General features: G+C 45.9%; 1 protein-coding gene and 5 non-coding genes across 6 annotated transcripts in view; 3 read left to right on the forward strand and 3 right to left on the reverse strand.

Annotated features, from left to right (window-relative positions):
• LOC131272551 (plastin-1) overlaps positions 1 to 21,848 on the reverse strand; it is a 26,515-nt gene extending 4,667 nt beyond the window's left edge. The window contains exons 1-2 of the mRNA XM_058274312.1: positions 21,827 to 21,848; positions 20,310 to 20,748 (exon numbers count right to left, since the gene is read on the reverse strand). Of these exons, the coding sequence (XP_058130295.1) occupies positions 20,310 to 20,384 (75 nt within the window). The 5' untranslated portion in view covers positions 20,385 to 20,748; positions 21,827 to 21,848. The remainder of the gene's footprint in view (positions 1 to 20,309; positions 20,749 to 21,826) is intronic.
• Trnal-caa (transfer RNA leucine (anticodon CAA)) lies at positions 4,969 to 5,085 on the forward strand. The gene is made up of 2 exons: positions 4,969 to 5,006; positions 5,041 to 5,085. It is a non-coding gene; the product is annotated as a tRNA-Leu (tRNA).
• On the reverse strand, positions 5,586 to 5,658 carry Trnak-uuu (transfer RNA lysine (anticodon UUU)). The gene has a single exon. It is a non-coding gene; the product is annotated as a tRNA-Lys (tRNA).
• On the reverse strand, positions 6,234 to 6,306 carry Trnak-uuu (transfer RNA lysine (anticodon UUU)). The gene has a single exon. It is a non-coding gene; the product is annotated as a tRNA-Lys (tRNA).
• Positions 6,745 to 6,864, forward strand: Trnal-caa (transfer RNA leucine (anticodon CAA)). Its single transcript has 2 exons — positions 6,745 to 6,782; positions 6,820 to 6,864. It is a non-coding gene; the product is annotated as a tRNA-Leu (tRNA).
• On the forward strand, positions 7,060 to 7,177 carry Trnal-caa (transfer RNA leucine (anticodon CAA)). The gene is made up of 2 exons: positions 7,060 to 7,097; positions 7,133 to 7,177. It is a non-coding gene; the product is annotated as a tRNA-Leu (tRNA).
• Positions 21,849 to 21,926: the final 78 nt, after the last annotated feature.

The raw sequence follows: 21,926 nt of genomic DNA on the forward strand, positions 1-21,926 counted from the left end.
CCCTCCACCCCCTTTTCGCTCGTTACCCTTCGGAAGGTGGCGGTGAAAGGAGAAGACACCTCGTGAAGGTTGAACATCTGATTTTGAACACCGGACATATGAGAAAGTAACAAATAAAAAAAACGAAACTCCAAAATAAATAAGAGACAGAAAATTGGCCAATAAAAAAAAATTTTGAGAGAAAAAAATAGACAAACGTGGAAAAACAGAAAGGAAGAAAACAAACCGCCAGTGCTTTGACATTGCCAATGAATATTAAACCCTGACGTATCTTGGCCAAAAAGGTGCCACATTTTCCCCATTTTCACACAACCAATAAACATTCGATTTCCGAGTTGACCTGGTGCTGCAGTCGCATTGATGAACACTTGATTGCGTTTCCCAACCACCCAACCGGGGGTGGGTGTTGGGACGTAAGATTTCCTTTTGCAGGTTTCTCTGTCCATGATTTGCAAAAGGTGCCACTTGACGGACCGTTCGACTAAGGTGCCACTTTACGGTATCGATGCACGACGGCCGCACGCGTTCTGTCGAATTGAGTGTTGCAAAATTATCACGCCAAGTCGGGCCCAATCATTATCAACGCCATTTCAATTGGCCTCTGCGTGGCGGTGAAGATTCTCTGGGCGAGAGTGAACACCATAGCGTGCCAAACACTTGTTGCGCGGGAAAAAAGGGACTTACTCGGGTGGCCTCTTCAAGGCTTATCAGCGAATCGGGGGTAGCACTACCAGAGACACACGAACATGCGTCCCATCCGTGCGCCAGAAAATGTGTGTGATCAACTTATTTGGCAGATAGCAAGCAGATATGGCCCGCTGCTGCAATCGGCACGGAATTTCGGGGACGTCTTGGATGGCGGAACCAAGACCAAAAAAAGAACACTTTGTTGACTCTGCAGATTTTCGCCCAGACCTTGCCACCCCTGGTTCGGTGTTCCCGATCCGCAACCATTAACCGATTCTCCAGACGAGGTTTTGCGGACCAATTTGCCGGGAAGGCAACGTGGGAATGTGTGGGGTTTCCACCAAAACGGCCTTATCTAGCTGCAGCTTAGGTCAATAACAGGTGGACCTGTTCCGATAGCGTACGCTCCCCACCCCAAACCCTGGGGATGTAGTGGTACGGGATGGGTTCCGAATGGATTGTAATCTTATCTTTTTTACTCTGCCCAAGTTCAGCGTGGAAACGTAACGTGTTGCATGATTCGATTGAGCTTTTTTTTCGTATTATGCTCCAAAAACTTGTCACAAAAATTACCGAAAATTCACACTATAAGAATTTTGTTTTAAAAAATAGCTGATAAAATAATTGGAAGAACCCTTCGTTAGAGGAATTTTTGTAATTTAAGTTGTTAAAAAAAAATTTTAAAAACAATAAGACTAACCCCGTGATATCAAGAAAAGAATTCTAAGCGGCAATCTGAATGACCAATAAAATCACAGCTTTATACTAATAAGCAAAAAAGTGTAAAACAACATATTGACCTTTTCTAGAGAGCATGATAAAATCAATTCCCATCGAAAAACATCCGGCCAGAAAGACATCTTTCGATATTATGGGCACTTAAAGCGATCTGCCTCGAAATGCTCGACAGTGACACGAGCTCCCTGTGTGTTGTGTTTTGCTTTCGCATTTGAATTATTCATTGACCAACGCTTTCTTTCCCCCGCCAGGAGTTAGAGAGTATCCAGGTCCATTGGGTCGATTTGGTTGGCGCATTTCTTCACCAACCTGGAGGATGATCTTACGAAATCTGGCCATTAATATCTGTGTCGAGCCGTTGCGGGCTCTTAGGACTAGGTCTACCAAGCTGTAGCTTTTGGGAAACATGTTTTAGGAAGCAACAATTTTTTCACCCTTTTAAAAACAATTTAGCAATGAAGTATTCGCAATCAGATCAATTTCCGCTTTAGGTTGAAGAGCAATGAATTAGTAGGGATCAATCTTATGACACAGACGGGGAACCACAACCTGCCACACTAAACCATCCGGCCTTCGAGGGATTCCTGGGGGTATGGGTGTGGTTATCTGTTCCGGTAGAGAATTTACTTCGCTCCGTTCCCTTACCACCGAAGGCAATATATTTTCTCGAAGGATCAGTACCGATAATCGAAGTTTGATCAGGTGCTGCTGTGTGACACCACACCATACGAGAGTTGGCCACAGCACACACACACACACACACACACACAAACAGATAAAAGTGAAACAGAAAAAAAAGAGCTGGAAGTCATTTTTCCAAGTACGTCTTACGCGATGGCTCCAACCGGAGTGTAATAACCAAAGATAACGGAGGGGCCGTAAAGTGGGTGGATTGATCTTTTACCCGCGCCATAAATGGTGCCGTATTGGGTACTATATTTTTCACCTATTATGAGCCATTGCCGCGTTGGAAGCTCGGAAGACGGTACAACTAATTGAGATGACTTTCTTGCGGGGGAGGAAACGGAAATCCCAAACGGAGAAAATATATTTTCACTTTCACGGCTAAGGTGGCCGCGTCGTGTGTGTCTATCTGCATTCAATAAAACTCCAGCTGCATTCTGCTATGACGACAATGCTAAAGTCCTAGTAGTGGAAAAAAAGAAGCGAGGTCGATGATAAACCTTAGCCATCGTAACGGCAAATTAATCCTCTTATCGTCAACAAAATTCATATCAATAACATAAAACATAAAAAGCAAAACCTGACCACCAACGGGGGGTGGTGCTTACATTACGCTGCAGAGAACTCGAAACCAATCCACCAATGTCACCTTTGCCGCGGGGCGCACGGGTGGACACAAAAATCCCGAGGGGTGAAGGCATCCGTCAAGAAGGGTATATCGATAGCAACTTCCGTATGGTCCATCTTGACGCGGGTCGGTGTTATAGTAAGCACCGCCTGTCGATATGTGGAGTTTGATAAGTTGCAAATCGACTCGACCTACACTTTCACCCCGGCCGGTTTCCTCCCTTCCGATCGATTTCCGGTTGGAGGTGTCTCGGTTTACGACATTCCCGACAGGTGGAGTCAAGTGACTCAACGCTGACGTAGAGCTAGACGGGGGGTGTTGAGTCAGTGCGGCCGGTTCGTGGCCAGACATTTCAGGGTTCCTTCTACAGGGGGTGGCCCGAATCGATGATCAATTTTTATTTCTTCATTTCGGTTGGTGAGTCAGACCGCGGTCGACATGACGCATGAGGATATGTTGTCCGGTGGAACACAATTCCACCTTTGAAACAGGGTGTTAAGTGGGATCCAATCCCAAGGCAAGGGCACTCGGTCCGATAACGTTTTACCGGTGACCTTCCACTTCTACTATCAGTTCCGTGATCGAAACTATCCTCAGGTTTCAGGTCTTACTTTTTCGTACAGCTCCGGGGTGAAAAGCAAACGGAACTCCTGCAGTTGATCCTCTTTTTCGATCTGGTTTATATCCATTTTATTGTTTTTTTTTCGTTTCTCACACTACGAATCAAACAAGCACTGGAGCCGGTTGCTCTATAACTGTTTCGTTGCACGCTGAATAGGCACAGATCACCCTAAAGCACTCGATCACTGAAGCAACTTGCTTAGACCAAATTTTCCTCGACGAAACCTCTCCTGACCCACTGGCACAATCGTTTACGTCACGGGCCGCGAACACGAATTCCTCAAGGCGGAAAGGAACCAGCAAAAGGGACAACGCGTCTCACACGCTCGGAAAAAGACGGTCACTTTTGGGCGAATGTTGACATCAGACTGACCGACCGGCGGCTGCACTTACGGCCACGGACTTAAAGGCGCGCACGGCAAGGAGTTTGGCTTTTCCCATTCCGTTCACTCTTTCTTGGGACGGTTTTTCTTCCTCTCCTGTCTCTGTCTTGACCTTAGCCATTTTCGCCTCCACGATATGGCCCCGGGCCAAGGCATCGCAGCGGTGGCTTATCGGTTCGGTGCGCGGGCTCCGCTACAATAAAGTAAAAAACCACCCTGCCCCTTGGGAGGGGTATGATCCGTGGGTGCTGGCGGTTTCCTCACCGAGGGGGAAGATAACGCCCGAGCTAACAATGTCGTGCCCCGTATCGAAGCCCAACAGCAAGGGGACATATTGGTAAAAAGTGCGCTGGGTTCCGCGCGAAGGTATTGGGAATTGGTTTAATTGTGGTTTGTTTGTATTTATTTTATGCATTCGCCAATACGTTATGAATAAAGTGCCATCATGGCCCACACATGGGCATGGAGTGCAGGCGATTGATTGTATGTGCGTTTTACAGCCCTCTCATCATCTCGTATTGGCCATCCATTTGATTTTCTAGAGGAAAATGTCGCTGGTGAAAAAGTGGTAAAATGGAAGAAGTAAATTTTCCTAACGACAGTTTTTATAACCATTTTTCTACCAATGGTCCTTTGCTTAGTCGCTTAGCTTGGCACGAACTTTTGTTTTAACTGGCCCCAATAAAACTTTCAATTTGTTGAATGTGGTGCCATCTTCTTGTTTTATGAACTGAAATAATTTTCTATCTTTAAAATCCACAACATCAACGTGATTTTTTTTTCTATTTCGCTTAGTTTTCAACGCGTGACTGGAAAATCCATTCGCAGCGTTGCATTTCGAATTGCAGACAAAAGAGAAAGAGTAAAATCATGGTTAATGCATTGAAGAAAGACTCAGCACAGTTCGAAGATGATGCATGTTTTTAACTTAACGAACTGAAAATTAGTCACGGATATTGTTGCATTTTATTGCAATCTAGTGAGAAGTGTATGGGCAACCCCCTTTGATAATAAAATACTTCAAGAAAACATTTGTTTGCAATTCGAATTGCAGATCTGACGCATACGCATCGATGCTCGAGATGATTTTCCCCTCCAGAGCACAAGCGTTGAATGAACGAGTTCATTCTGATGAATACCACGCATGGGGAAGTGTGGAAATCATTTTGTTCAACAGCACGCTCTGAGCAGAAGCTGTACCGCGTTAAGCACCACCACGCTCAACATGTCAGGATGGCCGAGCGGTCTAAGGCGCCAGACTCAAGAGCAATCTTGCCTGCTTTCGCAGGTGTCCGAGCGTTCTGGTCCTCTCTGAGGGCGTGGGTTCGAATCCCACTTCTGACAAATGAACTCTTTTTTTTTGGCTCATAATATTTTCGCACTTTTTTCAATCCACATACTTTGTTTAATGATAGTATTTTTCTGTGTTGTACCAGCACTCATTGCAGTAAAATACTTTAAATGTGTTTAATTATGTTGCCTCTAACGTGAAAGCGTGACGCCGCATGCATTACTGTTAAAGACAGATTGCTTTCAACGGAGCTCTAAACGGAATTAAATGAAAGACAACTAGCTTTTCTTGCCTTTAGAACTAACTATATTATCTTTCAGTTAATAGTTGTTCGGTACGCCAAAAAATTGTCTGACTTTTCAATTGTTCGAGCCTTTTTATACATATCTAAAAAACGTCGCCGTCGCGGCATTATTTGAGAAATCATGTTAAGTTAAGTTAAAGTAATCAAATAGTATTAATTTTAGACGCAAAGACCGAAACTATTTTACATAGGTGATGAAACACTTTATAAAAAAAATGGATTTGCATTTGTATGTAAAAAAAGTTCCACCGCCCGAATAGGGACTTGAACCCTAGACCGTTGGATTAAAAGTCCAACGCTCTACCGACTGAGCTACCCGGGCCTGTGGATGACGCGCGCTAAAAGCTATATACAAATGTAGGGACAGAAAATCGCAATAGCGGGCAATTTTGTCAAGGGTGAGATCTTTAGGTTTGAAGAACCGTAAATAAATGTTTTCTATTTGTATTCTTTTTTTCTATTAACACATCTGAAAGATTAGGAAAGAAGAATTGGGATTATTGTTTTGCATATCAGTTTAATAATCGAATATTTGTACAAATTGCGAACATACCAAAACGTATGAATCAACATTAGCTCCAATTCTCAATTAAACGTGTGAACACAAGTAAATTTTTGATGATAACGATGATGTCGTTGTTAATTTTAGCGGTACTTCGGGAATTTCAATTCAAATAGAAATGTATGTTAGTATTTAAGTTGTATAAATTGTGACGAATCATGCTGGTGCACAGATGACTAATGTGAAAATGCATGACACTCTTCTTTTCGTAAATCAAAACATGCTATAGAAATAAAAAGATGGTAGTGGAAAAAAAAGTACAAAATAGCTAAATTTATAAAAACAAGTTTGTAGTTTTTGTGCAAAAAAGGATAAATTTTGTAAAAAAGTTCCACCGCCCGAATAGGGACTTGAACCCTAGACCGTTGGATTAAAAGTCCAACGCTCTACCGACTGAGCTATCCGGGCCATATCTCCCAAGGGCGCTACAGACATATTTATTTTGAGCGTATAGCGGCATGCAACAAGTTTCAACAGCTGTGTAGAAAATAGAAATGAACACGTCACTCGACGTTTGCGCGATGGCGTCTCTATATACTTCGACTAATATATATTGAGACATTTCTGACTGCCTTTATGTAAATCTGAAGAACTATATTCCGCAATTGCGCAAATATATGGTGGTGACTTTGGATTTCATTATGTTTCGTATATTTTATTTGGCGAATAACTACTGTGCTACGAATGTGGTGAATAACTACTGTGCTATTAGGAAATTTCAATGCAAAATGCATGACACTTTTCTATTGCTACGAGAATGTGCTGAATGTTTTGATCGTCACATCATCTTACATAGCCTTTACCACCACCCATCCGCGTTCGGTTGTAACGCTCCCCTCTCAACATGTCAGGATGGCCGAGCGGTCTAAGGCGCCAGACTCAAGAGCAATCTTGCCTGCAAATAGCAGGTGTCCCCGAGCGTTCTGGTCCTCTTTGAGGGCGTGGGTTCGAATCCCACTTCTGACAAAGAAATCTTTTTTCGTCAAGCGAATACATTTTTAATCAAGAGCTTTATATCGATATTTTTGTATTTTTAGATCTAAAATAACACTAGATTAAAACCTAGTTTATTATTCGGTAAACAGATGAACTCATTTTGATAACTTGAGATTTTGTCTAATTTTAAACTAAGAATAGCTACAATGTAGCACACTTCAACAAGTCAGGATGGCCGAGCGGTCTAAGGCGCCAGACTCAAGAGTAATCTTGCCTGCAAGTTCCAGGTTTCCGAGCGTTCTGGTCCTCTCTGAGGGCGTGGGTTCGAATCCCACTTCTGACAAATGATCTTTTATAATCTCGTCAGTTTTTAAAGGAAGGCATCTAAAACAAACGCCGCTGCATCCATCATCCTCTGGGTCGTCAGGGTAAGTATTCCTTCCGACGACTTATTCGCGGGGAGAGATTGATATCATCAAGTTTTATAAAAGAGTATAAGAGTGGGCCGTTTTTTCATCTTCTTTAGTAAAAGTCATACCTCATTATGAAATCTTCACACGGTTCCGTTTTCTTTTAGAAGTTGAGGTGTTACATACCGTGTGATGTGTTGCCTTGCGATGCAAAAATCACCTTGATAGCTTCGGGCTGGTCATACAGAGAAACAAGGTCATACTCATATCAGCATTTATAATTCATAAAAATCGATTCTGCTAGAGATAACGATGACTGAAAAAGCAAGCAAAAGGCCAGACCACCGGAATGTAATACATATACCTGGCCGTTTGAAAATCGATTCCGCGGGAAAACAGGAACGCATGGCAAAACATTAAACAGCCAGGAAGCAATAGAAAACATGGAGGTTGATAACGTTGGAGACCCGGGGGACACTTCACACCAAGCTATGTGTGTTGTTCTCGATGTGCTTTAGAGCCATAGTGTGGCACTTTACGCCCCACAAATGGAGATTCGTTGTCTCGATAGTGTCGTGATGTTTACGATATGACTTGTCAGTTCGAAGCGGATATTGTATCTATTCGGTGCGGTTGGACGAATGATCGGTCCACCGGACCCTGGATGACGTCAGACAGGCGTCACTATTCTTCCAACACAAACGCAGCCCGCGGTGATTGATCATCATCCGGCTATCGTTTTTCGTGTTGCACAATGAACGGCCCGCTGTCAAAACGATGACAGCAGTCAAAATTAGCAAGAAAGAAGCGGACAGGTAACTTACCGATCACGTTCGATCGCATCGCTGTGCTTGTGAAAATGGTTGCGGTATGTACCAAACAATCGCACAAACTGCTTTCAATCAATATTGTTATTTGATTTACATTTAAAAGTAGAGCTAGTTTTATAGAAAACAAGTTTTTCATTGAATAGTATAAGATATTGTTTAGCACATAGGCGATTCAATACGAGCGAGACATACTTTTTTAAAGACGATACATTCCATTAGCGGAGGAATGCGGTTTTGCTAAATGATTGGAATGTCACGATGCTCAAGGAATGTGGCTGCAAGCTTACCGATTGAGATGCACAACACCCCGCCCGTGTCCGCCGACGTTACTTGTTGACCATTCCACGACCAACTGTCCGATTTGCCGGAAAGAAACAATTACCGCTCGCCCTGGAACGGCAGGAGTTCGGATGGTTCCGGATGGTCGAATTCCATACGGTGAAATAGGGCACGTTCATCAACGTGGCCGGCCCTGCCCACGAACACACACACACCAAGGTCGTTACCATAACAACCGATCCGAAGGCTTCGGCATGGGCCGGGAAATGGTAGGTAAATTGACGCCTGCTCCATCCCAAACGACTCTGGGACTTTCTTAGGCCCATATTTTTCCCTTCCTTTGTTTGTATCTGTTTTCCACTTTTCGGTTAAACGTTTACCCTTGTTGGCACACCCAATCGATGAGAGAAATGTTAATGAGTGCAATTTGAGCGCTATTAGGCGCGAGCTTGGAATGCTTGCCTCCAGGTAGCCTAATTCAGGTGCAACATAGCAACACACGAAGGGAGTGGTTGCGATGATGATCTCGATCGACACGTTGCACATTCCAGTTAGAGGCTGCAGACGGCGCAGTTGCTTGCTTAGGAAGGCCGGCACAGAAGAAAGAAAAGTACACAAAACCACTTGGTGTGATTATGCCGCGATTACGATGATGGAAATATGGCGGTAGTTCAGCCCTCATTCGAGGTTTATTTTTCAAGGCTATCGCAACGGTTCTTTTTTTGGCGATGGAACATTTTATTTTCCCATCGATGTTTGGATTTGGAACAAGTGGAAAACCGAAGAATTTCGATCGTAGTAAACTACACCTCTGACGGGATTTGATCTAAACAAGGATGCTGTAGATATCACGCGTTAGTAGAAATCAAATGTAATAGACATCGGTTTTCATAATTTCAAATGTACAGTTAATTATTAAACAAAAAGTAAGCTTCCCTTTTAGCAATCACGTGAATGATCAAGTCTTCCACAACTGACTCTGATGCAATGTGCGTCCTCCCTCTATTTCTACTTTTCAGGTACAATGTCTACTGTGATTGTTGCCTGCTATGATCAAATTTATCTAGTAAAAAATATAAGATACTACCAGAGACGCAATAGGTTTTCTTAGCTTTTGTGTATTTGAGATTTTACATGCCCTGGATGAAGCCTAAATTAAATCTACAGATTGTGCTAATGGAGATTCGAATGCTTATGATCATAAGGCCGCGATCGTCCATTGAAGCGCCTCTCGGGTAATAAAATTCCATGTTTTTTTCTTTAGAGCAAGTTAAATCTAGCAACACTTCAACGGAAAGCTACGAATAATCGTTGTAAAACTCCAGAATTGATGCGGTTAACATATTAACAGCAATGAACTTCTGTTCGATATCGATTTGATGAATCTTTATGCTCCAGTTTTATGCCCAGTCTATGCGACTGTCGGCGTCGTAAAGCGATCAAGGGCCTCTCGGGGATTGACTGGCAACGTTCGGCCACTTGTCCGGTGCTAGACTTTAAGTGCGCCACTTGAGGGAGGCAACAGGGCGTACGCGAGAAACGGTTGAAGGCTGATCATCTTGAAATCTCAATTGGTTCTGGCCAAGGTTGATCAACTGGAGCGGACGACAACTGGAGAGTTCGGTGGACGAGTAAATCACTGTTGCAGTTGCAGCATAAACGTTGTCATCAAGAGTCGCTCGGAGATCGCTTACAACACATTTTATCGCGCATACAATACCGACGATCCGGGGTTCCCAGCGATTGCATTCTGTTGCGTCAGGGCCAGATGAAGTGCACCGCGCCATCCATTTTTCTTTGTCGCTTTAGCTTTGTTATTATCGGCTTGTTATTTTCTTGCAAGTCGTGGCACTATAACCAGCGATCCTAATTTTTCTCACCCTCCCCCGCGACGAACACAAACGAAAATGAACGTGTCCCGAACGCGCTCCAACTCTGGTCACTCGTTTCAGCGGTTCACAAAATCTCAAACGAGCCCTCGGCTCAAGGTTGTGCTCAGTGGGTTCGCTGGCGGCGTGGAATTTTTCTCACCGTGCGGGAAAACCCTTTTACTATTCCGTGGAATTCCGAAGGAGTGAATGGAACCTCGAACTCTTTCGAGGCAGCAGACTCCACCAGAGCGGGTGGGTGCGGGGCAGAGGGTGGAAAAAACTCGACCAATCGGCCAGACCGTTTCCACGGTCGATTTGGTTGCGGTTGTTTTACTCACGCTTTCCCGAAAAGAAAGGAAGAAAAAAGCAACCCACCCCACACCGGCGGGGAAAGAAACAAGGGAATTGAAGAACGTCGGCCTTTGAATCTGGCCGCCCCGCTCGACAAAGCGCGCTGGTATGTAGCTTAAGCCCTCTTTAGCCACGATCACGATCTCGACCGGCCCGGACCACCGTCGGAACTCGCGGTCTGGCCCGTAAGAAGCATTTCATTCATTTCGCTGGCCTCAACAACGGCACGATCCATGGCAACGGATTTACGGTGTGGACACTGGTTTTAAACCACATTTCTGGCCAGCCTCTCTTAGTCTGAGGCTCGATCAAGTCTCGCCGGCATACATCACCGGGAAATCTTTTTCTACCTTCGATTGCATCCGGAAGCGGATGTTTCGACGGTGCTGATTGGATTAGGTTTAATTAATCGATTGGCTGATCGAAAGCGCTCCAGATGGCAATAAGGCGCTATGCTTACTAAGAAGAACGCCATTTGAGTTGTTTGTTTTATGATGAAACGTGTCTTTTTTCACAAACTCTCGTAATCTTTGTTAAGATTTTATTAGATTGGGTCTTTTTATTCATAGAAGAAAGTGTTCGAGATAAAATAACGAATATCGTTTAGATGTAAAAATGTAAATTTAGACATCCAAAATAAAAAGGTTTAGTTTGTTGTGTTATCAAAATGTTTCCAAGCAAATCAAATGAACTTTTTTAGAGAACTTTAAACCCATCGGGGTTAAATTATAATTTGTTTCCATTAATTATAAATTAGTTTCAATCGTTTGTTACCGATGATGAAATACCATAGGGTTTTCGCAAACGGATGTTATTTTATCATCGATAACAAACGATGGAAACTAATTCATAATTAATCTGAATGAGTTTCTTTGGCTGTCCAAACATGTTTTTCAGCCTAAAACATTTTACCGCCATACTGTTGACGCCATTCTACAGTTACGAAGCACTTTTATGCTTCCCGCAGGCACCGGCTCGGTACCGCATAACACCTACACGCAAAATTTCGACGATATCGATCGAACTCATCGATAAACATAACACCGGAAATCAACGCCAACCATCCCGAAGGGAACACCCCAAACCCCCGAAACGTCAGGCTACGTAACAACCACGGCCTACTGCTGGCTTGAGTGTGTGCTAATCAATGTCGATTGTTACACGAACCACGCACCAAAGCACCCTCCCAAAATCCCAGCCCATTCCTTCGGACGGGGGGGTTGAGCGAAAAGTTGCTAATCGTTACCACATTGTGAACCCACGGTCATCGAATGGGGCCCCGAAACACTTTATGCGGCTTCCTTGTGCAATCAATCTTCCTCGTACCACTCGCCTGGGCCTCTCGCCGATGAGGGAAGATTGAGGGAAACAACGTAAAAACAAACTCAAACGGGGAAGATGTCACATGCAGGAAGTACGACTCGGCAAACTTTGAAACGCAGCGAGTCTTCCTCAAGGGGCACCCCCCACGTACGCTCCCCGTCCGGTGCAAGTTCTCCCGGCGTCTGGCTCGGATGTTCCGGGAGGTCCAAGTAGAGGCGGAGGCACAACCCGGGCACAACACGCGATATGCATTTTAATTACGAACGGCCGTATCCATAAAACGACCGACCGAGGCGCGCACGACTACAATTCCGCAGTTTTATTGCACAATTTGGCCTGCAACAACTGCACTCACCACCACTTTCCTCCTGACTCCGCGAGGCAAGCTTCCTGCCCGGGTGACAATCAATTATGTAATTTGATGCGACCTGGCTGTCGGGAAGCGTTTGCTGCGTGCGGTTTCACTTCGGCTGGTGTGGGTTTTGGTTCCAGCTTCCGTGTAAGGGTGGTTCGGTTATCTCACCTGCAGTCGTACGAGCGTCAGGTTTATGTACTTAAACAAACCGCCAGTGGAGAACGAATCAAGGCTGCCAACGCCCGGTGCATCTAAGTGCATCTTTGTGTGGGCCAAAGGTGTCAATCAACAAAGAAATGTGAGGAAACCAGTTGCGGTCGAGCGGGCCTTCCGGAAGGTGGAGGACCTTGGAGTAAAGAATATTGCGGGAGTTCCTCATCGTCATAGGCTTTGATATATTCCAGTTCCTTGACCGGTTTGTTCAAACTGGAATGTTGGCTCAATTTGGCTTAAAACTCTGCCGCTTCAGAGGGACATACATCTCGAGAAACAGCTAACTCGTCGTCGTACAAGATTGCAACGATGCACACGATCACGTATCGCAACACCAATGCTGGCCATGCTCTATTTTTATTACGCCACAAAGTATTTAAATGTCCATCTTCCGCCCTCTACCTCTTCTCGTTTCGTCTCGGGACGGTACCAACACCCGCTAGTGGCTTAATCAACGGTGTAATCAGCCGAAACTGACCCGCGTCATCGTGCTGGATGGATGCAACACGAGAAGTTGCACTTTCGAGGGGAAAGAAAAAATAAAAAAAAAATCAACACAAACACACACACACAGATCTTACGGCGAACTGAACGAAAACAAACGTTAAAACTGTACATGTGCTTCTGACGGGGAGCATAATGAGGCCCGTTGTTGTACAGTTAAATGGTTCCAGTTTTGCCGACCGGCCTGATGGCCCGATCTTTTGATTGCACCGAACGCCTGATGGCGAAGAACTTGATGAAGGGCTTTTTTTGTTGCCTCGTTTATTACTCCCTACGCTGAGTAGAATTGGCCGCCGCATCGTCAAGTGCAATGCGGGCAGCCAAATGGCGTATTTCCGATTGCCATCTTTCATTTGTGCAACGGGGAGGCACTTCCGATCGACACGAGTTGCTTATCAGCCAGGAAAGGAAAGCGGCGTACCGGTGATAGCGGGTCAAGTTGTTTTTTTGTTTTGCATACGCCCGTTGATAACTTCTCGACGTTAATTGAGGCGAACGAAACATGGATGTCCCTTTTAGGGTCCTTCACCGGCCACATGGAAAGACATAATTCATGAACATCAATTAACATCGACGATGAATTCACCTGCACTGCACACCTTCCTCGAGTTGGGCCAGCTTGAAATGGAAACACGTTCGCGTTTCAAACACTGCAAAAGAAACTATTTTATTAGTCCACGTGCTAAACCCCACTTTTTAGCCACTGTTTCTCTTTCTCTTTTGAATACATCATACGGTTCTGATCATTAATCTTCGTGAGGCAAATGATTGTTTCGCGTCTGCCCGATCGCTTGAACCACGAACGCAGCACAGAGCGCCATTAATTCGTACGCCCGCCAAACCCACTCGAGGCTGCCGAAAGATTCCAATTAACGCGAGCAAAACAATAAACCAAAGGTCTGTGTCCAGAGGTGCGGGAAAGAACCTTAGAAGATAAAATAAAAAACAAAAAAACAAAACCTTTAAGAAAAAACGAAAAACATCACACACACACACAGCTGCTTCGGGGGGCGTCGTCTTCGTCTTCGACCCGGGCGGGGGGTACAGTTCTTAACGTGGCATCGAAGTTTTTTGACCTCGCAGCATGGTTTCTCCGGCTGGCGCGGATAGTGTCTTCCCGCTCCTCCCAGGCCGGAGAGGGGGACGAGAGTGAGTCTTGGCTTACTTCTTCGCGCCGAGCATCGTGATCGTCGTGAACCGCGCGCGATCATCATCATCTGCACCAGTCGGAGTGTTGTGGCTCATGCGTTGTGGCTTCGAGCCTACCACCACGAACAAAACGGCAGAGTGTGATGTTTTCTTCCACAACCTCTTTTGGGGAGTGCTTTCTTGCTGTGCAGTGCCGTGAAGAAAGTCTTTTTCTTTCTTTTCACGCAAACATCTTTGCTTCATTTCCATGCAAATATGCAAAAACCGAACCCCCCAACTGGAGTAGAGAAGTTGTGATCACGCTGAGGGCGATTCCGCCAAGTCAAGGAAAAAAGGGAACCAGTGGTGGCGAGGTACGCACACACATACGAACGCCGATTATGGTGGTCGCGGGAACTCCGTTGGTCCGGCAGCATATGGTGGGCACATTTTTAGATATCCCGTTTTGTTTTTTTTTTTGTTTAGCACTATCTTATTTTTATCGTTGTTTTTGAAATGCTTCTCGAATGTTCAAACCTCTGCATGCGTGGCATACGGCACCATCGATTTATGGCATGTTTGAATGATTCATAAACATTTTCTCTTTAACGCTGAACTATTTTTTCCTCTTTTTTGTGAGAACGTGGAGTGGATAAATGTTACACATTTCACCATTAGAGTGATGCAATTGTGTTAATAATCACCAATTAAATCTGTCGTACTGTCTGTCCCATCGGGGGAGACTTTATTTTGTGCGAATCACCCTTAGCTTCAGGTCAGAGGCCACCTAAAGCCAATGTCGAGCACCCGCGAGTGCTAATTACCAAAGTTCCCAAAGCTATACGCATGTATGAACCAATCGATCGTCCGGAGATCAAGATCATTAGCGTCTGTCTTGGGTGTACGATGCAGTGGCATACGCCCATGGTTGGTGGAAAAATTATGTATGCTCGAGGCCGACCGCCGAGGCCCGAGGAAGGTGGGTAAACACCACCCAATGCCATGTAAATTAGATAATGAGTGGAACCGGTAATGCATACAAGCGCATGGCGCAGGGTCGATGAGGTAAAATCGCAGACTCGCGGCACCACTGTCCGAAATTGAACATGCACAAATATTCACAACCGCTTTGTATGCAGTGCAGGGTGGCCGCGGCGTGCCAAAAACAATTATTTGCCCCATGCCACCCCGGTGGTGTTTGGTAACAGCAACAGCTTTGGCGGCAAACATTCAGTAACGGTCGGGTTGGATCGTGACGCACGGGACGAGGGTTTGTTGTTACATTTTCCAACCACAATATTCCGGCGGTTACCTCATTACTTTTTCTCTTTAACTTGCAACCCCCCAAATGACCCAAAAAAGCACTCAGTTTCTGGCAAAACAAATGAAAAATCGTAAAAAAAATCATCTATCGCGGGTTTGCAGAATTTTTTTCCATTTCTTTTCTTTTCTTCCCATTGCGAGTGATAATTTTTTCGCAAAGCGAAAAACGTGAAGAAATGGCCATTGTCAAAAATGTAGTTCAAAAATAGTTTCCGTTCGCCCGCACTATCGGTGTGAAGATGTGTTATTGTTTGCCGTCGATTCCGTTTCGGGAATGCCATCACGAACCGCTGCCGGACCGAGTTTGTTTTCCGGAAGATGGGCCCCACCAGACGGTAGGACGGGTTTTCCCCCCGGTTGTACTACAAGAAGTCGGCATGCCGTCTCTTTGGTGTCGACGCGCGTGGCTGCGCTTGACTGTTTTGACGCCGCCGATGCCATAACGTCGACGAAGGGCGTCATTTTACGCCGTTTTGGGACTGGTTTTATGGTGTTGCATTACGAATGGGCCACCTCGGAGACCAACCGGCTCCGCGGAAGGATTTAAAAAGGGGAAGAGACTTGTCACTCCGATTTGCTGTTGGTTTTACCGTTTGCTGAAACCATGAACCTCTCAGAAGTTCAAAAAAACGAATAAGTTTTTGCATAAATAAATGGAATACTTTGACAAACGCATACATTTTAAAAGATTTGACTTTTCACCTTTAAACCGGTTTAAAATAGCTCTGTTTTAAAAATGATAAACCATTTTGAATTAGAAATAGATTGATATTTTTACAAAATATTCAAATTTAGATAAGCGAAGCCATTTTAAGCATTTAAATATTAGACCCATAAGTGTTAAATTATTATAAAATTCAGGAAGATATACTCTGAGCAACTCAGGATTTGGTGACTCATTCGTGGTAAAAGGATAAAATATTGCTTGTCGTAAAAATGCTTACATTTTCATTTACATTGTATCCAAAAATGGAACCATCTCCCAAAAGGCTGCAGCGTGGAAGTTGCGAGGACAACGTAATGTTTGTGCAACGTTTACGTGTAACATCCAAATCCTTTGGGGGGCGAACGAGTTTTGAACATTTGGAGCGTGTCGCTGATGTCATCCCCAAAGCCCAAACCGCGGCTAATGTATGACGTAGTTTTGCGGTGGAGTGTGCGTATAACGGCACGGTTGGCGTACGGGAATGGTGTAGCTTTTTTGTGCACCAAACACCTTTGTCGTTCAAGCGCCAACCGCGAAGACAGGAAAAAAGCACTCAAACGCCGATGGAATAAGAAAGACCACTCCAGTATTGTGCACGGATCGCGCCCACATCCAAGCAGTCACTGCGCTGCGACTCATTGTGTCCCGCGGAGGACTTTTGTGACGGGCCATCCGAAGGCCACGCCACCGTTGAATGGACCGGTCCCGTCCGGCGGACCTTTGCCCCGCCAAGTGAATAATGAACGTGATGGAAAAGTCAATAAATATGTGCCTTGATTGGAGGGCCCCCGGTCTGCAACGGCTCTATCACGTCTTCCGTGAGATACTCTCTGGTGACACCGACACACCGAGACTTTGCCAACTACCGTAACACGGAAGTGATGCGACCTTTCCCTTCGGCGAGCGCTGCTCGTGGTCGACGCTGGCGACAAATGCAAATTGCGCCGCAATTTGCTCGCGCGCGTTCGTGAGCTTGAGGTAGTTGCGAGTGAGATCGCGCCCTCGGCACGGTGATGTCAGTGGAGAAGTATTCACGATCGCTCGCACGAGCAAAAGCCAGTTCCAGGGTTCTTTGTTTACAGTTTACGGAGTCGATGAATCATCCAACGCGGGAGGCGAATCTGGCCATTTCTAGACATCCAGCAGCTGGATGGACCGATCAGTGGGGGGGGGGGGGGGGGGTGCGAGTCCCCGCATGTGGGGTGGTAACGTGACACGACCGGGACTACATTTGCTCGATCCCAATCTGTCAAAGCGCGGCACGCAAACGGGCTTCCGAGTGGTGCTCGAGTTTGCGTGGACAGTTAAGGGTAGCCTTCACCCGGCCCCGGCAGGACCAGGGAGTGGAACGTGTTTATCTGGTCAAAGTCTCGCAACGCGCGCAGGAATGTGCGATGCTACGCAAGTGTTGATAAGCCTCAGCAGGGGAGGGAACCCGTAGCGTCCAAGGCGTCCGATCGTGAGCTTACAGCCAAGCTGCATTGGAAGCATGAATGCATGGACCGGCCTGTGTAAAATATGCGTATGACCTTCAGGCGCGCACTAACCACCGTTGATAAGATAGTTGCGGGTTTAGGGCCACGAGGCTAACGATCGTCGGTCCGATTGTCGGAACAGCGTAGACGATGAGAAAGTCTAGCCGGGACGTTGGAATTTGGGAAAGTTTGTTGCAAGAGTCTGGAGCAGCTTCGAAAAACTTGAGCCTTAGCCTCCCTAGGCGACAAATAGTTGCGTAGGCTCGGTGGTACACGATTGTAGCGAAAGGTTTGCCCCTTTGCCTTCGCGGAAGGGTGTTTCTGATTGTCGGTTTGATCAGCAGGCGGTGCAAAGTAATAAAAGTAATACACACCGCACGCACGCCGTGTAGGTTGGGCAGATCTCAGTAGGCGTGGGAGTGTTTGAAGATTGAGGCTATCCAAAAGAAACTGTGGACCATACCATCCTCCTTGGGCAACTCGTGATGGCAACAATCGTAGGCGCATCATTCCACGAAGGAAAAAACAATTCAATCTGACCTAAAAAGTGTTGTCCACTTCAAAACACTCGAAAAGCGAATCAAACTTGAATCTCGCAACAGCCAGAAAGAAGGTGAGAACGGGGTAATGTGGGATGGAAGTGTCCGACTAGCTACAAATCACAAATTTCTCCTGCAGCTAGACGAGAGGGTGCCACAATTTTCACGCTTAAGGGCGTTGCCAGACGCAGATCCTTTTCCAAGAGGAACCACTTATGGCAACAGAGTCTGCTTATTTTCCATTCCGTTCCGCCAACTAGCAAATCCATTGGACAGGGCACATTTTATAGAATGCATCGGATGTGGGAGAATGTAGTGTAAGAAAAATAAAACTCGGGGTTTTTTTTTCTATAATCAAGCTGGGAAACGTGCTTTGGCTGGTAAACATTTTCTCAGGAAGAGTTATAAGCACTCAAGAAATGCATGCAGAAAAACGCGTACCATTTGAGATACCTTCTGCAAATATCATGAAAGTTCATTATAATCATCATTGGAGCCGACGCCGGCGTGCCACCAGTACACGTGTTCTCGGCATCCGCTTTCGGCCGCCTTCCAGTGCGCAACTTCACGAAAGCCATCGACCGCGGTGCCGCCCTGGACCAACAGATATACACACACATACAGCCACGCGGACAGGAAACGACCGGCAGGGGTGGGAAGGCCGATATGGTACAACCCGAAAGAGAGCAGACTTCCGGGTGCAAACAAATCAACAACTGGCGGCTGCTACTTTTTCATCCACCCGCCCAACACCCCCTCAGATACGTACTGGGAGGAAAATGGTCTTCGGAATCTGGACTTCATTTCCTTCTTCTTTTCGTTCCCTTTTAGCCCCGGCAATGTATAACGGGGCACCCGGAGCAGAGGGAGCTTTTCCCGGCAGCGCTAGGGCGAAAGTCACACGCAGCGCTACGGCTGGGCAAGGGACCAGAGCCGGAAGCAGCCAGGGAGGGCTGAGAGGGAGAGGCTGGGAGTGCCGTGGCATGCGCCGTAGGGATGGAACCGCTTCGTTTACGTACGTCGGCGCGTCGGGACCGGCCGGGAGACGATTCTGAGTGGTTTGTCACAGCAGTATGCGTGCGAGACGAAGCGAGAGGGGTTGCGTTCGGGGCAAAATGAGGTCAAATGTCTGGTTTGGCTTTGGGAACACCGGCATATATCCCGAGACCGGTATATCATTATAGCTTTCTAACACCGGTGCATTTCGACCAATCACACACACCCATACACTCCCATTCAAAATCGGCGTGTTGGCGGTGGCGCCGTACCGGACACACGTACGGAAATGCCAACGGCCCGGCCGGATTGCGGATTATATTTTCCTCAATTCTCCGCTACGTATCCACATTTTTTCCCGCTAGGTTGCCGGGTCCTCCATCAATCGATAGGGATTTCTTGGACGGGATAGGAAGGTGGAGCGAAGCACATGTACATGGTGCACCCCCCATTGGGGGACTCATCGTAAATCAATTGGAAATTAATTAAAATGTCGTACCTCGTTGACTTGCTGGAAAGTTACGCTTATGTATGTGGGGTTTTTTGTTTACTTTTTAAAAATGATTCCTTTTCTATCTCAACGTTTCTTCTTCCATACCACGTTAAGCAGATAGTTGTTGTGAAACATAAACAAATGTGTAAACCGCAACCGGATCTAAATAAGCATGTTTTTTACTAGTTTGAAATTCATACCCCGCTTTTTGAGACAAATTGCCAGCAACCCCTCTAACTCTTCTATCATACCATCATCATCAAGTATGAAAAAAACACTCCTTCCTAAAAGATACCCGCAGAAGATAAACATGCATGCTGCTCATTTATTGCAATGGACTGTTTTGCACAACCTCTTCAACAATTTACGGGCAAACCATGTTTCAAAATACCTAGCTTCATTCAATAACAACTGCCAGCATCATCAACATCATCATGACGGCATCTTCTTCGTCGGTTGTGGGCCACAAAACCTCCGAGATCAAGCTGCGGGTCGCCATAGCCTACTTGATGATGTGTCTTTGTTGTGCCACCACCCGCAACGCGGTATGTCTCGGGAAAAACTTGAACTCGACGGAATGAAAACTCAAAAACACCCCGCCCGGCGGCATGGCGGAGGGTTGGGGCGGGATGTGGATCTTGGAACCCCTGCAGAAGCCGATGATCTTGCGTTCACTTACCTCCTCAAACTTCTCCTTCATCTCCGCCCGCTCCTCCACCGACAGACTCTTGTGCGCATTTCGGAAAGAGGCCATTTTTGTTGTATCTCGTGCTCGCTCACACCCGCTGTTCGAAGTATGTATCTCGCTCTGCTGCTGCTCACTCACGCTTGCTTATTATAATCTCGACAGGCGGTGTCGGTTTCGGGATGCTGGGCTTGGATTTTCACTGCAGTAGGAAATTTCGTGTTGTTTGCACCCAACAGGACGAAATTGGCTTTTCACGAAACGATTTTGCGATGATTTCGGACACACTTGGGAGATACTCTTTGCCCTCAGATTTCACACTACAGCTCACTTGCGGGAGGCATACAATCTCACTGCCAGCTCACTTCATTCATTCAATCGCCACGATTCTTTTCTACGCAAAGACGCATCAATGTCGAATGGAAATGATAACCTAAGGAGATAATATATGATTAATGCAAATGTGTATTCACCACTGCCACTTCCACTTCCACGATAAAATGTGCCACAACACCTCAGCCAGGGCTAGGGCCTCCAACAACCCTTCAGCGAACAACCTGAACGATGGCGATAGCGTGAGAAGCGACGAGCCGCGTTGTCAAGCGCTTTTCGGTCGTGGAAAATTGAAAATGTTTTCCCTACAGTTAGTTTGAATTGCGTTTCCCTGATCTTTAATGAATGTGCCTCGGGTATGTAATATTACACCGCCTCGCCACTTGACGGTAAAGGTGTGGCAGTGGCTTTTATGTTTTCGTTCTAGCGCACATACACACTGGCACACGTTGGCCGGGGATTAGAATGTGGTGTCGGGAATTCTTCGCCGCGAAGCTGCGCTCGACGGTACATCTCGCGGAACGGGACAACGTTAAAAGGGCGTACGTTGATATGGCGGCGCCGTGGAGTGCCTTTTTATGTTTTACACATTAACACCAACGCAGAACGGCGTAGCGAGTTTCCATGAATGAAAGGTCCATTCGATGTTTGCACCGAATGGAACAAACATTCAGGAAAAGCCGAAATTATACTGAACACTAAGTACATCCAGGAAAACAATTGTGTATTCTTTGACGTACAAACAGAACGCAATTTACGCAATTCTCATCTCGCTTCCTAAACACAACCACAGACACAAGGTATGGTAGGAAAAAAAAACCCACTGGAGGATGGAGACGAATGGAAACATACAAAGTGTTTACGAAAGGGCGAGAAAGAGGAAAAGAGAAAAAATGCAAAAGCAACTGAAAACTGTGAAAACCGGTCGTGCGGCTTATCCTATAAGAATCACACGTACACTAGCACACGGTCGATTCAGCCGAACTAGAGGGTATTTAAGAATTCTTATAAGACTAGCAAAGAATTGCAACCGATTTCCAGCTAGATACGATTAGAAAAGTTATGTTGATGCTACGCACTGTGGGTTGAGGGGAACTTAATGCACTCGACGACCTATATGAACAATTGATTGTTTTAACAAGTGCCGTGGTTTCGCGAATGATAGCGTTCTAACATACCCAACGAAGCGCACAATGCTGCGTCAAAATAAAGACTATTGGCGTTTGAACGCGAACGTTGCAGGTAGACCTCGTAAAGTCCAACGTAAACTTATAAGCT

Source organism: Anopheles coustani, chromosome 3, assembly GCF_943734705.1.
Source record: "Anopheles coustani chromosome 3, idAnoCousDA_361_x.2, whole genome shotgun sequence".
NCBI classification, from domain to species: domain Eukaryota; kingdom Metazoa; phylum Arthropoda; class Insecta; order Diptera; family Culicidae; genus Anopheles; species Anopheles coustani.